A 12,359-nucleotide genomic window follows, 5' to 3' on the forward strand; every position below is an offset into this window, starting at 1 on the left:
TGGTCTCTAGATTTTTATCCCCCAAGGTGTGGCACAGGCATATTCTTAAACACAAATTCATTTATTCCTCATAGTAACTCTTGAGATGGACTAACTACCAATATGCAGAGGGACTAGCCCAGGTACGATGATTTAAATGCCCAATAGTGTGTATATATGTATGTATATATGTATGTGTATGTGTGTGTATGTATGTATGTATGTATGTATATATATATATATATATATATATATAGTGGTCAAAGCCAGGACAGGAGTTTAAGATTAAAGGTTTGAGCTCTTATCCATATGAGGAAATCATACATTTAGAATTTACCGATGAGATTATTTGTAATAAAATGGGTGGTTTGGATGATCACGAAAATTGGAGCACAACAAAGCTATCACTTCTTTTATTTTCTTTTCCAGGTTTATTTTATTTGCATTCCTTTAAAACTTTATAGGCCTTATCTCAAAAATCACTGAAGTAACACCCACAACTCTTCATTCAATTTGCATTAATTGTCTCCTTGTGAGTTTAAGGCATCCGTTACTTACAGTTTAGTTAATAGTTGACATTTAAAAAATTGAGTTCCTGCTAGGATTTTTAGATATAGAGTTATAAACGATTTATGTTATATTTGGTTGTATCTTAAGACAAGACTCAATTTGGTCTGGGTAATTTTCCTGCAGTTTGTTCTGTTGCTATCACTTCTTTAATACTTTGCTTCCTAAATACTGAGAGGTCCTGCCCAGGCGTATTGCAAACAGTCCAAACTCCAACTTAATCGTTTTAAATGCCTTCTTACACTGGGCCTCTGAGTTGTTGAGGACTGTGTCACCAGGAGCCCGACTGGCTAGCAGATGTTCTATTCGGCGGCGCCCACACCCGTTTCCTGGGATCATCTCCCATCCCTAGGCCAAACAAGCTCAGAGCATCCTCTTGTTATTTTGGGAACGTAAAGCCGCGCGGGATGTGGCAAGTCTCGCGAGATGTTGCCAGGTTGCCAGGTAACGGCGTCTTCAGCGCGAAAGATGGCGGGGCGTAGCTTTGCCCACAGGGTCGGTGCAACCCAAGATTCCGGGTGAATGCGGGATGCCCGTTCGATTTTACCTCAGGTTTTGAAAGTCTGTCTCTTTATTTACAGGCTCGGAGCGTTCCGGGGACTCCGCAGCCGCCACGTTCTCAAGTCCCCAAGGGCCCTCGACGGGACTTCCTCGCTCAGGAAGAAGAATATAAGTAAGGAATTGGGAAGCAAGTCTGTCTCTCTTGCTCGGAAAGAAGCGGCTTTGATTTGTGGTGCACCTGCGGTGAGGCGAAATGGAGCCCTGGAGGAGGAGACTGTCTCCTTTCCTTGACTGCTTCCTGAGAGGATTTGAAGCCTGGCTGTTGGCGCCTTCATTTGCAGACCGCGCAGGCGGGCAATCTTCATTCTGTCTTGATTGTTGTTGTCCTCCTCCTCCTCCTCTTCCTCCTCCTCCCTCCCCTCCTCCTCTTCCTCCTCTTCCTCCTCCTCCTCCTCCTCCTTCTTTTCTTCTCCTCCTCCTTCTCCTTCCTCTTCTCCTTTTTCTTCTCCTTTTTCTCCTCTTTCTCCTCCTTCTTCTTCCTCTTCTCCTCCTCATCCTTTTCTTCTCCTCCTTTTTCTTCTCCTCCTCCTTCTCCTCCTTTTTCTTCTCCTTTTTCTCCTCCTCCTCCTTTTTCTCCTCCTCCTTCTATTTCTCTTTCTTGATTATTTTTGTTCTTCTTATTTTAATAATATCTTTATTTAAACACTTTGATTACAAATATGATAGTACTTGGGTTTCAGTCATGTAAAGAACACCCCTCTTCACCAGTGCAACATTCCCCATCACCAGTGTCCCAAATTTCCCGCGTCCCCACTCCACCCCCGCCTGTACTCTAGACAGGCTTCCTACTTACCTCATTATTTCTTTCTTTCTTTTTTTTTTTTTTTTGGGTCACACTCGGCAGTGCTCAGGGGTTACTCCTGGCTCTATGCTAAGAAATCACTCCTGGCAGGCTGGGGGACCATATGGGATGCCGGGATTTGAACCGTCCTTCTGCATGCAAAGCAAACACCCTACCTCCATGCTATCTCTCTGGCTCTGATTCTGTCTTGGTTTTAAATTGAGTCATTTCCACATCTCGAAACTTTGCAGAGGTGAACCTGTTATGCCCAAACCCAAGTCTTAGATCTGTCTGATCTCTATTTTCTTCTTTTTGTCTACGTGGCTCCAGTTATGATGGCATGCATTATCGTAAGGCTTAGTTCTTTTACTTGATAGCTAGCTTCTCTACGACTCATTGGGAGCCCTGCCCAGAGCGACCAGCCTTAGCCATGCTGTTACTCACATGTTACTTTTATTTATTTTTTCTTTTAGATGCCATATCACATTTACTTCGCAGTCAGTATAATTTGTTGCAGGAGATTAATTTGTCAGTTTAGTATTTTTTTCTTATTCCTCCAGTATTCCATTGGGTATACCCCACAGATCGCATATCTTTTCCGTTGGCATTCTATTGCATGGCTTACTCCAAAATTGTACTTTAACAACTTTCTATGTTATTTATTTTTATTAAGGCATCATAGTTTTTTTAAAAAATTATTCTTAACTGAATTTCAGGCACACAGTGTTCCAACACCAATCCCATCATCAGTGCCAACTTCCCTGCACTAGTGTCTGGAGTTTTCCTCTTACCACTGTAGCTTGCCTCCTTGACCAACCCATTCAAAAATATTGGGGTATGGGGGCACACCCGACATTGCTAAAGGGTTGCTCTAAGCTCTGTGTTCAGAAACTACTCCTGGCAGGCTTGGGAGACTTTATTGGATGCCCAGGATAAAACCCCTAGTTGGCTGCGTGCAAGGCAAACATTGCCCTACCTGCTGTACTATCTCTTTGGCCCCCATTTTAAATTTTATTATTGTAGTTTGGATCTCATGTTTTAGTGTTATTGGTTCCGTGGTTCAGATATATAAATACACCTCAGCTCTGCACTGCCCCAGTGTGTCCTAGGCTCCTGCCACCTGCCTTTTTTATTGTAACTCTATGCATATTCTTCTCAGGAATCATCTTCTTAAACAGGAATTATCCTGTTTCCTTCTCTGTCCTCAGTTTTATAATTTAAGTAACCAGTGTAATATGGGTATTTTCCCCTTTAGAACTGTGCAACTCCTTACCCCTCTTTCTAGCTCTGCACGTATTCTTTTTCTATTTAGGTGATAGGTACCAGTAAATGGAACTTCTAAGTCATATGCCAGCTCTCTTCTTAATTTTCTGAGAAATCACCCTTCTGTTTTCTATAGGAGGTGAACTAGATAACACCCCCCCCCAAATAAGAGATGAGTTCCTTTTTCAGCTCCCCACCATAAATATTGCTGTCTTTTTTTTATGTGTACTATTTTTATTGTTATGAGATGACAACTTATTGTTGTCTTGATTTAAATTTCCTTGATAATAAATGATGTTGAGTACTTTTTTTTATGAATCTTTTAGTTATCTTTGTGGCTTCAGAGAAGTGTTTTTCATTTCCTGCCCCCCCCCAGTTTTATTGGGTTTTTGGTTTGGGGGTGGCTGATCTTTGTCAATTCATATATATCTTAGTTTTGAACCAAGATATATATTTATTTAGACCTAAAAGTCTAAAATAAAATATTAATGAGTGCAATATTTTTCTTCTGTTGGGTTTCTTAGTTTTAGCCTTGGTGTCTTTTGCCATGCAGAAACTATAATTTGATGTGGTTCCATTTATTTTTGTTACCTTGGCCATTATAAAAACACCTTCAAATTTTGGGGTATTCTGCCTATATTTTTCTCAATGTAATTTTATGGATTCTGGTCTGATCTCAAGATCTTTTGATGAGGTCCTCAAACTATGGCCCACGGGCCACATATTGTATTTGTATCTGTTTTGTTTCTTCATTGCAAAATAAGATATATGCAGTGTGCATAAGAATTCGTTCATAAGTTTTGTTTTTACTATAGTCAGACCCTCCAATGGTCTGAGGGACAGTGAACTGGCCCCCTGTTTAAAAAGTTTGAGGACCCCTGGAATCTTAACACTGACATTGAGAAAGTATTTACATAGAGAGCTGTGTTGCCATTTTTCTGTGTGGGATTATTCTTTCTGCAATTAGCCATTTGCTTTTTATAGGTGGCCTTTTAGTAATTACTTGTAGGATTGGTTTAGTCATAGCAAATGTCACCAGCTCTTGTTTTCTGTGAATGTTTTTTATCCCTCTCTCAAATCTAATGACAGCTTTTCATAGTAGTGGACTGTAGGTTGATTTTTTATTCAACATTTGGAATATGTCATTTTATACTTTTCTTGATTGTATGGTTTCATATGGAAGATCTGTGTCATTATTGTGTTCTTTTGTATTTGAGGTTTTTCTCTCTTTATGCTCTAAGTAGTCTGTCTTTTGTCAGTGTTTTTTTTTTTTGTTCCGTTTGAATCTATTATGTTTGATGTTCTTTTAGCCTCTTGCATCTTTGCAGAAGCCTCCCACCAGCGACAGGAAAATTCCAGTAACTGTTTCTTCCATCAGTTCTTCTTTTTTCTCTCCTCTGTTATTCCTATAATTTGGACATTATTCCTTTTGCTATTAATATTAAATACCTTACATTCTCAGATATTCTTTTATTTCTCTTTGTCACTTCATTATTATTGAGTTTGTATTTGTCTTCAAGTAAGGTGATAAAGTTATCCACCTTTGAAATTCAGTTACTGTGTTTTGCTGTTATTGTCATTTGTTCCTTAAAATTCAATCGCATGGTTTCTTTCATATTCTAGTTCTTTGAGATGAATGAATTTCTCTTCCAATGATTGCTTAATTTCCATTGTTGCATAGAGTATTGAGGTGTACAACTAGCTTGAGAACTTTGCTGTGTTTTTTCCCTTATTATGGCATTTATTGAATTGATTCCATTTTATATTCAGTGGAATAATAAAAATTTTATAATATAATATAATATAATATAATATAATATAATATAATATAATATAATATAATATAATATAATATAATATAATATAATATAATATAATATAATATAATATAATATAATATATACTATATTATATTATATATAAATATATGTCTATGGAATATAAAATATAATATTTTAATTATATTGTTGCTTTAGTAATTTGGCCTCCTCTTTGTCAACTTAGTTTTGCTTTGAATATCCTACCTGCTTTTATTTGCATATTTTATTTATTTGCCTATGATTATTTTTACCCCAGATTCAATGTCCACTTACTAACGTGTGACCCTTTCTTTACTTTTTTATTTATATAGTGCTGGGTGTCTTTTTATTTTAGATGGTTTCATTGTTCTTTTTATATGAGTCTTTTTGCCTCGGAGTTCTAGTTTTCTTTTTCTCAAGGGAAAAATACTTATTAAAACTATGTCTTATATAGTTTCTTCTCCAGATTTTATGGTACAGTTTTTGTTCTACCTGCTGATTATATTTTTATTTTTGTCTTGGTGAATTGTTTATGCAGTTTGTTATTTTTGTGAAGTTGTTTAGTAGGGTTTACTTTTTGAAAGTCATTACACTATAGAGATGTCAGAATTTAAATTCCTTTATATTTTTGCTAGAAAGGAGGAATTGGTGAAAACTATTCTAATGATTCATTTAGTTCACTTTAGAATTGAAATATCATGTATGTATTTTGGTACTTTTTGATTTGCTCATTTGTGTAGTATCTAAAATGTAATTTTTGTTAAGATTTTAGTATAATTAAAATTTTTATGCATTTAGGCGTTTAAATGCAGAATTGGAGGCAAAAACTGCTGATTTGGTTCGACAAGCTGAAGAAGTAATTGTAAGTTATTGAACTATTATTAGTAAGTACTAATTTAATATAGAGTATACATACAAAACATTGTTTTAAAAAGTTTTTAGTTTAATGATTTAGCACAAATTGAACATGTATTAATTGAACCTATTTATGTATATGTGTTTGTTTTAGAGTGCATTTTCTAAGCACTATTGAAATGTGTTTTTAAATGTTTCAATCATGTTTAACCAGAACACTAATATTTATCAATTTTCAATATTACTGCTACTATATTATGAAGGAAACCCCAGGCTCCAAAACCGGGACCTGAGGCAATGTGGGTTTGGAAGCAAATGTTGATACTGGAAATAATCTACACAGTGAAAGAGGGCACGGATGTTTCAGAAATTTCAACACTTAAGTCAGGAATCCCAACACACAAGCCTTCTGCTCCTAAGGAGGAAGGCAGATTAGTGGAGAAAGATGGGAGAATAGATGCACTGCCTTTCTGAAACCCAGGCTTTTATTAGCAAGAACCAGATCACACCCTAGGGTGGAGAATAAATACTAAGTAGGGAAGGACCCAGTAATCCAATCACCACATCACACTTTAGGGTGGAGAACGAATACTGAGTAGGGTAGGACCCAGTAATCCAATGCTATATAAATTAATATTTAAGAGTAGGTGTATAAAATTAATATTTATAATTCATTAAGGATAGAACTGACTGTTTTCTAGACAAAGGTAAGAAATAACAGCCATCACTTGTTTATTTTGTTTTTTGGGCCATACCCAGCAGAAATCGGGGATTACTACTGACTCTTTGTTTAGGAATTACTCCTATCAGGCTCAGGGGAATCATAGGGGTTACTGGGGATCAATCAGGTTGACTCAATGCAAGGCAAATGCCTTACCCACTCTACTATCTCTCTGGACATCCGTCACTAGTACTTTGTAGTAATTTATTTTTTGATTTTCTTATTTTTGGATCTCATGTAGTTGTATTCTAGTACTCGTCCCTATTCAGGGCTTAGTTGTTACTCCAAGTAATAGTTGGATTGGAGGATACACCATGTAGTGACAGGGATCAAACTTGGAACTCTAGTAAGTTTCTTGAACTCTGCAGTTTGATATAATACATGCTATTAGAACTAGACCTTAATCTAATCATATTTTGTTAAGAAGTATATTTTTGCTCTACTTTAAGTACTAAATTGGTTGTTTGTACTGTAAGTATCCTTACTTAAGCATATGTATTCTCATTATTTATAGGTTATAATAAGGGATACTTTAGGTTAAAATAGATGCTTTCCATCACCTTTCTTTTCTTTTTTTTTAAGAGTTTAATGATTGATTGATTGGTTTTGGGGCCACACCCAGCGATGCCCAAGGGTCACTCCTGGTTCTGTGCTTAGAAATTGCTCCTGACAAGCTTGGGGGGCCATATGGGATGCCAAGAATCGAACTGGGTCTGTCTCGGGTAGTTCACATGTAAGGCAAATGCCCTACTACCATGCTATCTCTCCAGCCCCACCTTCCATTTCTTTAATTATAATTCTTTCTTTCAGATCCAATACCCTTCCTTTATCCAGTAGGCTATGAGGCAATGGGGGGCAGGGAAAAATAGGATTTTTTTTTATTTTAGTGTCATATACAGGCCTTCATTATTTGTTAGTCTGAGAATAAGAAATATTGAATAAATGGATACTTTTTAAAAATTAATTAGTAAGCAAATAACATTGAAGATTTGTTTAATTTGAGACATTTTATACCTTTTATATGGGTTTATATTTTCATTTATTGTGAATCTAATTTTTTGTATGGTAACACAAATGAAAGACCCCATGCAGTGAAGAAGCAGGAGATCAGAGTGTATAAAATCATTGAAACACTTACATTTTCCCTTTGAATTAACTTTTTTTACCTAGAACAAATGACAGGTTAAATTATATTGTTACAGACCTTACTTTCCTATAAAAGCATCTAGAGTGCTATGCTTTGATTTTTGTAGAAATTGTTTGAGCAGTTCTGAAATTATTAATGATCAGAAAAGAATATGAATATATCCTAGTTTTGTACTTTCCTCTCATATGACTTCCCTTTATTCATTTAACTAGAGAGATCAGCAAGAGATTCAATCTAGACCTATTTCAACACAAGTTAAATCCTATGGTGGGGAAGATGATTATAGTTTAAAGTAAGTCACTTTAATTCTTAAATACTTGTTTGACTATATTTATGCATCTTTTATTTTAGTAGATGATTTGCATGCTATAATTTGAAGATTAATATAATATGTAAGATAATTGGAGCTTTTGCCAGTTATCCACAATTTAAACTCTTTACCTACTTCATCTCATTTAATTCTCAAAGTATTATTTTGAATAATGTTCTTATTTTAAAATGATGAAAATGCAATTATATAATTTTAATAGCATATACAATGATGTGTGTAGATAGTATTTGATTTCACCATGATTCTAAGCCATACTTGTTAAAATTTCTAAGCCTGCTGTCACAATAGTATATGACTTCTTTTTTTTTTTCTCTTTTTGGACCTCCTTTTGGAGCAGTATTAGGGGACATGAGGCCCTTCTGGGCAATACTTTATTAACCAGATTCAATTGTTCATTCCTGGGATCCAGATGTGTGACAATGTGGAGCTAAGAGTTTCTGGAAATTATATGCTGTTGAGGTCCCAGGGGTCCCAATAAATAGAGCCATTAGGACTATGCTTGGTATATATGAGGGACACTGGGGGTTGAACTCATGGTTCTATGCTTACAATTCAGTCACTTTTGCCACTGAAGCCACTGAGAAAGTTAATAAGCTAACCTAATATAGTAATTGTTACTAGAGGACTAGATGCTCTATCACAGGAATTATGAAAGTATGGTGATAGTTAGGATTTAGATAATAGACTAAAAAGAAACTGTAGAAAGGAAAGACATATGAATACTGTTTATTTAGTAAATAGTTGCCTTGTGAGTAATAAGGAACTAAGGTAGACAGACAGACCTGCAATGGGGTCCTCTGATTTAGAAGAGCCATTTTCACTCTAGGTTGTGCACTCTGAGGGAAGAGAAGCACCAGAACAAAGGGAGTGGTTCTAGCCAACCCAGCTAGGCTTTGCCCTGCCACATAGTCCCAAGAAATTGAGGCAGATAGACTGGCAACAGATCCTCTTTGACTTTGAAAGTCCAATTTCATCCCAGGTCAGTGCTCCAAAAGCACATAGTCATTTAACTTTGCTCTGAAGTCACCCATTTCTTCTGGTCAGTGAGCTACACTGCAACACACACACACACACACACACACACACACACACAAACACACACACACACAATACCACCACACTGCAAAGTTTATAATGGAAAACAACAAAGTAACCCACCATGATAGTACATAAATATGGTAATTCTGAAGACTGAATCAGTTATCAGCCACCTTTATAGTCTCTGTGATAAGAACTTTAGAGAGGGAATTTTGAGGATATTTAAGGAACTCAAAGAAATCATGGAACAGACATCCAATAAAACTCAGAGGATATAGGAATAGAAATGAGACAAGTTTAAACAGAAATAATAGAACTGAAAAACTTCATAAGCAAAATGAAACAGTCACTGGAAGACTTCACTTGCAGAGTAACAGCTGCTGAGAACAGAATCAATGAGCTAGAAGATGAATTGCATAACGCCTCTGGACAATAGCAGAAGATGGAAAAGAGTCTTCAAATAAACCAACAGAGAATGGGGAAAATCTTCAAAATAAACAGATGACAATAGAACTTTCCCAGAAAGCCATGAAGAAAGTACCCTTGAAGAAGCAGCAAAGACATCTTGGCTGAGAAGTTCCCAGAGCCAAAGAGTGCATGTTCCCACATCCTGGACTCCTGAAGAGTACCAGCTAAAAGAGACCCATTGTGACCCTAGTCACAATGATGAAAATCACAGACACAGACAATATTGAAAGATCTAAAAGCAAGATCTAAAAAGGAAAATAGATATAAAGAAGCTTTCATAAGATTTGCAGCAGATTTATCACAAGCAACCCTTAAGGCCTAAAAGCAGTGATGGGATATAGTGAAAAATTTCAATGAAATGAATACCTCACCAAGACAATTTCACATAGCTAGACTCTAATTCATGTGTGAAGGCTAAACAGCTTCATGGATAAACAGCAGCTCAGTAATGTTCTAGACTCAAAACCAACTTTAAAATAAAAGCTTAAGGGGTTGTTTTAAGGCAAGACAAATTCACAAGTATGCCATACTTCTACATTAAGATGACACAAAATTCCCCATGACAGTAAACTTTCTAAATGTCAATCAACTGAATGCACCAATTAAGAGAGAATGAGAGAGAGAGAGAGAAAGAGAGAGAGAAAGAGAGAGAGAGAGAGTGGTAAAATGATTCCACGTTTTTCTGCCTACATTTGAATAGTCAGAGAAAATACAAACTAAAAGTCAAAGGTTGGAAGACAATCCTTTAAGCAAATAAATTCCTTAAAGGGCTGAGGTGTTGGGAGCTGGAGTAATAGCACAGCAGTTAGGAGATTCACCTTGCATGCATCAAACCCAGGTTTAATCTCTGGCATCCCATATGGTCCCCCAAATCTGCCTGGAGTGATTTCTGAGTGCAGAGCCAGGAGTAACCCCTGTATGCTGCTGGGTGTGGCCCCAAAAAACCAATTGATGGCTGTACTAATATTAGAAGGCATAGACTTCAAGCTTCAAAAAGTTTATAATATAAAAAGCAGGACATTTCTTAGTAATCAAGGAATATGTACATCAGGAAGAAACCATACTCCTAAATATATATGCATCCAAAGAGAGGCCAGAAAAATACTTAAAATCACTCCAAATATGGGGCTGGAGAGATAGCATGGAGGTAGAGCATTTGCCTTTCATGCATAAGGTATTAGTTCGAATTTTGGCATCCCATATGGTCCCCCGAGCCTGCCAGGAGTGATTTCTGAGCCTGGAGCCAGGAGTAACCCCTGAGCAGCCAGGTGTGACCCAAAAACAAAAACAAAAACAAAAAAAAATCACTCCAAATAGAAGAAAGACATCAATAGCAAAACAATAGTAGTTGGAGGCTTCAGCACTGCTCCATCACCTCTTGATAGATCTACCAGGCTAAAACCTCAATATGTATATACTGGCTTTGAAGTAAGAGATGGAAGAGAGGGTGTTAGTAGATATATTAAGGGCTTTTCAATCCCCCAGAATACAAAAACAAGACTCTTCAACAGACACGAATCATTCTTCAAGATATACTACATTCTTGGTCACAAAACATACTTCCATAAAACTAAGAGGATATAATATCTTCTCAGACCATGATGCACTAAAAATAGAAGTAAAATACAAACAGAAATGGAGAAATAACTCCTACCTGGAAATAAAACAGCATACTATTGAAAATTCAGTGTGTCAGAGAAGAGATAATAGTGGAAATCAAAAGATTCCTTGAACAAATGAGAATGAAGACACATTATCAGAATTATCAGACATAGAAAAGCAGTATTAAGCGGAAAATTTATAGCATTGCAAGCATTTGCCAGGAAGGAAGGGCTTTCATAACTTAATGACACAGCTTAAGAAGTTGGAACATAAACAATAAAAAGTTAAAACCAGGCAGGCAGAAAGAAACAGAGCAGAAATGAATGAACTGGAAATACAAAACACCAAAGTTTTTTTTTTTGTTTTTTTTTTTGGTTTTTGGGCCACACCCTGTGATGCTCAGGGGTTACTCCTGGCTATGCGCTCAGAAGTTGCTCCTGGCTTCTTGGGGGACCATATGGGACGCCGGGGGATCGAACCACGGTCCATCCTAGGCTAGTGCAGGCAAGCAAGGCAGGCACCTTACCTCCAGCGCCACCGCCCGGCCCCTGCAACACCAAAGATTAATAAAATTTTTGCTTTGAAAAATTTTTTCTTTGAAAAAATAAGCCATTAGTAAGACTCACAAAGAGAACCCTAGTAAACTGAGTCATAACTGAAAGGGGGATGTCACAACTGACATCTGAAATTCAAAGGATAAAATGATTATTTTGAGAATCTTTATGTCAGAAAATGAGAGAACCTAGAAGAAATGGATAAATTGTTGGACTCCTTATATCCTCCTAAGTTTTAACCAATATGATGTGGAATATCTGAACAGATCTTTTACTATCAAGGAAATAAATCTAAATGGAGATAGGAATATAATCAAAAGGCTTCTTCAAAATGAAAACGCAGGCTCAGGTGGATTCACTAGTGAATTCTTCAAACTTTAAAAAAGACCTATTGCTAATCCTTTTCAGATTTTCCAGAAAATTGAAGAAACAGAAACATCCCAAACAGTTTATTTGAATGTAATATCACCCTGATATCAAAAGCAGACAGACATAACAAAAAAAAAGAGAATTACAGGCTGATTATCTTAATTAATACAGATCCAAAGATCTTCAACAAAATGCTAGCATATAGAATCCAACAATTATTTTTAAAAAATCAAATACTATGACCCAGAATGCAAAGATGGTTTAATTTATATATGCAAGTCAATCAGTATAATACACCATATCAAAAAAAGAACTATATCATCA

The 12,359-nt window shown here is 36.4% G+C and overlaps 1 protein-coding gene across 1 annotated transcript in view; it reads left to right on the forward strand.

The window, feature by feature from the left end:
• Positions 1–972: 972 nt before the first annotated feature.
• TEX9 (testis expressed 9) overlaps positions 973–12,359 on the forward strand; it is a 47,412-nt gene continuing 36,025 nt past the window's right edge. Inside the window, exons 1-4 of the mRNA XM_049772839.1 lie at positions 973–1,041; positions 1,128–1,219; positions 5,749–5,812; positions 7,886–7,965. Coding sequence (XP_049628796.1) covers positions 973–1,041; positions 1,128–1,219; positions 5,749–5,812; positions 7,886–7,965 — 305 coding nt within the window. The remainder of the gene's footprint in view (positions 1,042–1,127; positions 1,220–5,748; positions 5,813–7,885; positions 7,966–12,359) is intronic.

The sequence above is a fragment of the Suncus etruscus genome, chromosome 5 (assembly GCF_024139225.1).
Source record: "Suncus etruscus isolate mSunEtr1 chromosome 5, mSunEtr1.pri.cur, whole genome shotgun sequence".
In the NCBI taxonomy this organism is placed as follows: Eukaryota; Metazoa; Chordata; class Mammalia; order Eulipotyphla; family Soricidae; genus Suncus; species Suncus etruscus.